Source organism: Nannochloropsis gaditana (genome assembly GCF_000240725.1).
Source record: "Nannochloropsis gaditana CCMP526 unplaced genomic scaffold scaffold003, whole genome shotgun sequence".
NCBI lineage: Eukaryota > Eustigmatophyceae > Eustigmatales > Monodopsidaceae > Microchloropsis > Microchloropsis gaditana.
In genome coordinates, this window is record NW_005803950.1 from 173,374 (window position 1) to 177,852 (window position 4,479).

General features: G+C 56.1%; 1 protein-coding gene across 1 annotated transcript; it reads right to left on the reverse strand.

Moving 5' to 3' along the window:
• Positions 1 to 3,305: 3,305 nt before the first annotated feature.
• NGA_2054000 (dmc1-like protein) lies at positions 3,306 to 3,661 on the reverse strand (the record flags this gene model as incomplete). Its single annotated transcript, XM_005856326.1, has 1 exon — positions 3,306 to 3,661. A coding segment is annotated over one exon (356 nt), but the record flags the coding sequence as incomplete, so codon positions are not given.
• Positions 3,662 to 4,479: the final 818 nt, after the last annotated feature.

Consider the following 4,479-nt stretch of genomic DNA (forward strand, 5'->3'; position numbering starts at 1 on the left):
TCCTCATTTGACTTCATTTATCATCGCACCTAACTCTAAAGTCCTTCCTCCCTCTCACACGCCTTGTACCCTAGTGGAGAATTCGGCCTTTTCATAGGGGACAACTTTCTATTTGGGAGCAGCGGGGAAAGCGAAACATTTTACAACGCCCCCCTCGCCCGCCACAAGACGTTTGAAATCCTTTCTTTTGAATGCTGGGCCCTGGAGCACCCCATGATCTGCCCCTCGACTCTTCACCCGTCGTCGTCCTCTGCTTTTACTCACTCCTCTTCCACCTCCTCCTCACTTTCCCCTACCGTCGCACGCCACCGAAACTCCCGCTCTCTCGGGTCGGACCAGGAAATCTTTTCGCTTGTCTCTCCCCATAAATCCGTCTACGAAATATTCGAGAGCGATTGCGGGGGCCGGGAGAGATATCAGCATGGAAAGGAATGCTAAGGAGAGTCCAAAAGCCCGGATAATGATCAAGCAGAATGATAAAGTGGTGTACATAAGCATAGTTCCATGAGTTTTGACTTCAGAGCAACCAAATAAAGCAGATTAAATGCACGACAAAGAATCACCGTGAACAACCATGCGTCCAAGATGTTGAGTGTGCTTATGTACACATGCGGTAAAATGGGGCATAGGAACCCCTATATAAGGCAATGTTCGAAAGAATTAAGTGTCGCCAGAAGCAAATCCGTTTCAAAAACTCCGGTGTAAATGGATATCTACCGGTATAAAATGAATATATACCTGTGTGATGCGCCGCGCGGAGGCATCCTGTCATTTTATTTTCGAGCCGCGAGTGCGTTTGAGCCCTGCATGCCCATCGTCGATTCCACCACCATCATCTTCGACAATTTAAATGTTGATGCGCTTCTGAAAGCTCAGAGGTATCATCTGAACCCATCAAATCACGCCTGGCGCACATCCTAATCGCATCGGCGTGGTGGGACCGTGTGTGATGTCACGGCCTAGACTATGGGAGTGACGTCACTGCCGCTTGCTCTTCATGCTTTTTGATGTGAGCATGCCGCGTGAAAAAAAGACTACCCGTGCGTGTCTGCTCTTCGTCTTGGTGCTTTTGACACACAAAATAATTATTGTGTAGCTAACTAAAGTAGTGTCAAAAGAGGCGCATCACCCTTTCCCGTCGCTGACTCGTCGCCTTACGCATGTTTTCGGAGTGATGCACTTCTATCAGATTATCCAAAACGTGCGACATCATTCAACGTATGACTTAGTCTTAGTTAATTAATGCGTTGCTTTCGACATTTTCCGGATCGTCCACCGCTGTGTGTACGGCTTACCCGCTTCCCGTGCACCTGCGCGCAGCCTCCTTTCTTGCCCCACCCGCTGATGGAAGCGCGATACAGTGCATGCCTCAGCATGACTGATTATTCCACCTCTTGTTTTATAAACAGGAAGCAATCATCCCCATGCCTGTTCGTCTTTTCACAAAAACTCATCTGACCCAGTTTTTGGCCGTCGGTACCCTTCTGTCCGGCACGACTTTGGTAGGAGTCAGAGCCTTTGCTTCGCCCGCCGGCCACCCGACAACCACCAGGATGAGCGCGAGTACCACGGGCAGACCGTCTACGTCAACATCCACGGCTTCCACGCTCTTTCCCATCCCTCTCCGAAAAGTAACTGGGGAAGCCGCGGCCTTGGGAGGGGCTATTCGGGCGGAAAACTTGATCAAACCGGATGGCGCAGTTATTTTTGTGGTCCGCCGTCCTGGCTGCATTTTATGCCGGGAGGAAGCCATGGATTTGAGCACACAACTTGCTCCTCGTCTGAAAGGCATCAAAAAGAAGCCCAAACTCATGGCTGTGGTGGCGGAGACTACGAGTGTGGACGGCTTTCTAGAAGCTTTCAAGGGTTTCGACACTTACTTGGACGAGGAACGCAGCTTTCAGAAGTTCCTCGGCGACCGGTGGCTGGGCCTAAAAGGGATGTTCTACCCGTCCGTGTGGAAGAACGGCTCGCGCGCTCAGAAAAAATACCCGGGCCTGGAAGGCGATTTGAAGGGGGAGGGCCGACGCTTGGGTGGCTTGGTGGTGGTGGACGGGCAAGGAGAGGTTGTGTACCAGTACAATGAAAAGGTGTTTGGGGACCACGCGCCTTTGGAAGAGGTGTATAGCGCCGCCTCTAAGTTGTAAGAAATCTGAAATTGCGTCGAAGAGGTGCTGAGAAGAGGTGCTAAATGGATGCCGTGTACACAGTGGACCAGGAGAAAGGAATGGGGACCAGCAAGCTTGTTCGTGAGGAATGCGTCGGGGTAAGCCAAATGTAGAAATACATGCACGGGAAAATGTCCACATTCACTTAAAACGTTCGCAAACGCCATGCCCCGACAAGAGGCAGTTTGGGAGGAGGAAGAGAAATGTTCCTAGGCACACAAAGAAGGCTTTCCTATATCTCGCAATCGACGGTGCGATGCTGTTATTTTGGGGGGCTTTGATCTCCCGTGCGTTCGCTGTGACTTTTGCGTTGGATTGAATGGCGACTTGTGTTTGTTCGACCGTCTTCATTTTCACGCACGTGTCCAAATTTATATTTACTGGCCTGCCCGTAACGGGCGTCACGCAAAAGAGACCGCCCACTCCCGTAATAACGCTCTCCTCCCTCGGCCCACAGTCCCCTCAAGGCGCCATCCATGCATTGATTGCCGGATCCTTACAGTTCTGTGCAGTTCACACGATCTCTTCCAGCGTCTTCCCTTCCGCCGCGGAGGTCGCCCTCTCCACCACGTCCTCCTCATGTCCCTCTGTCCTCATCCTCCCTCCATTCTCTGCATCCTCGATCCCTTCGACCATAGAAACCACCTCCTGTGCGTCTTTCTGCTCATCCTCCCTGGCAGCCACCACCTCACTCTCTTCCCCCTCCGCGCCCGCTGTCTCCCATGCCGTCCCTCCCTCTCTATCGTCCCCCCCCTCCCACTGACCCGTCAGGATCCCCTCCGTCCCTGACACTCTCCGCCTGCCCGTCTCTCATCGCTGTTCCCTGCTTATCCTCCACCACCGCTTGTTCCGCCTCCTTCTCCACGCTCTCGGTGTCCTCGCGCTCCTCCCCCCTCCCCTCTTCCCTGCCCATCACCACCGCCTCCCTCTCTCCCACCACCTCCCCGTGTACCCTGAAACGATACAAGCACGTGTACTCCGCATAGCCCCAATTGCTAAGCACCTCCAATGTCACCGCTCGCACCCCTTCGCCCCCCCCCCCCAGGTCCAAGGGGAATGTTTGCACCGGGCGGGGTCCCTGCATCTCGTACGTCAGATACTCTTGACTGTGTAGGACCACGGGGCTTTCAGCAGCCTGGCCCACCTTCCGCCCGAGCACACGGAACCGTTGCGGGGCCGTTGAAGGAAGCTGGGAGATTTCGGGGGGAATGTGCTCGAGCGACACCGAAAACGGCCGAACCGCCTGGAGGAGCTGCACCGTCACCTGCCCCCTGCTCCCTGCCATGGGCCAACATTGCCCGGGACGCTTGTGCCCAGCGCGGATGACCAGGTCGCGGGTGCCAATCTCCGCCTTGAAGCCCCAGGCGTGGAAGGTGTCTGTGCTCAGAAGTTGTCCGGGAGGGGTGTAGGTGGCCGAAGAGAGGGAGGGAAGGACCTTCCCGCCCGCGGTAGCCGCGGCGTAGTCAACCAGTCCCACGGCGTCGGCTTCGTACAGACGGACGGTCCTCTCCACCAGGGAGGCGACAGATTCTGGCGCACAGACCTCTTCCCCTGCCTGGTCCTGCAGCGCCTGGCCCTCCGAGAGCGTTTCCCGGACCCATCGCTTGACATCCTCTGCGGTGACGCCCGCCAAGACAGCCGAACCGGCCGGCTCCTCTCCTCCACTCGCCTTCTCTGCCTCTATCGCCATGCCAGAACGAGCTTGCTGCACCATTTCAAAACTCCGTTGCACGGCTGCCGCGAGCGTCGCCTGCCCGTTCCTCAGGGACTCGAGCTCTCCCTCCAAACGCTCCACCACTTCGGACTGCCCCTCGAAGCCTCCCTCCTTCACGTCCGCTTTCGCCGCCGCCATTGCTGCCGCTGCATCGGCAGCGGTGCTTTCAACAGTTTCCAGAATCTTTTGTGCCTCCTGCATCCTCGACTCCACTTCCGCTTTATGCGCGGTCAGGAGACGGTTCGACTCTAGGGTGGCGGCTATGATGCCCTTCCACTCCGACAGCTGCGTAGTCACGCTTAAAGAGGCGGTCTGGACGGCCTCCACGGTCTCTTTTGGGAGGGAGTCCTCCGGGCTGAGGGCGTGATCACCGGCTGCCTGCAGGGACCTTTGCAAGCCCTCCATTTCCAGCTGGGACTGTGACACCAAACGAGCCAGTTCTTCCCGCGCCTCCGTCACCTGACTGAGCAGAGATTTCGCCTCGTCCTCTGCCGCAACTTTGTGTGATCCCCAGGCCTCTTTTGCCGCCTGCAACTTCGTCTGCTCGTCTTTCATGTCTTGGACGCGTGACCCCAGGGAGGCGGTCGTCTCGCGCGC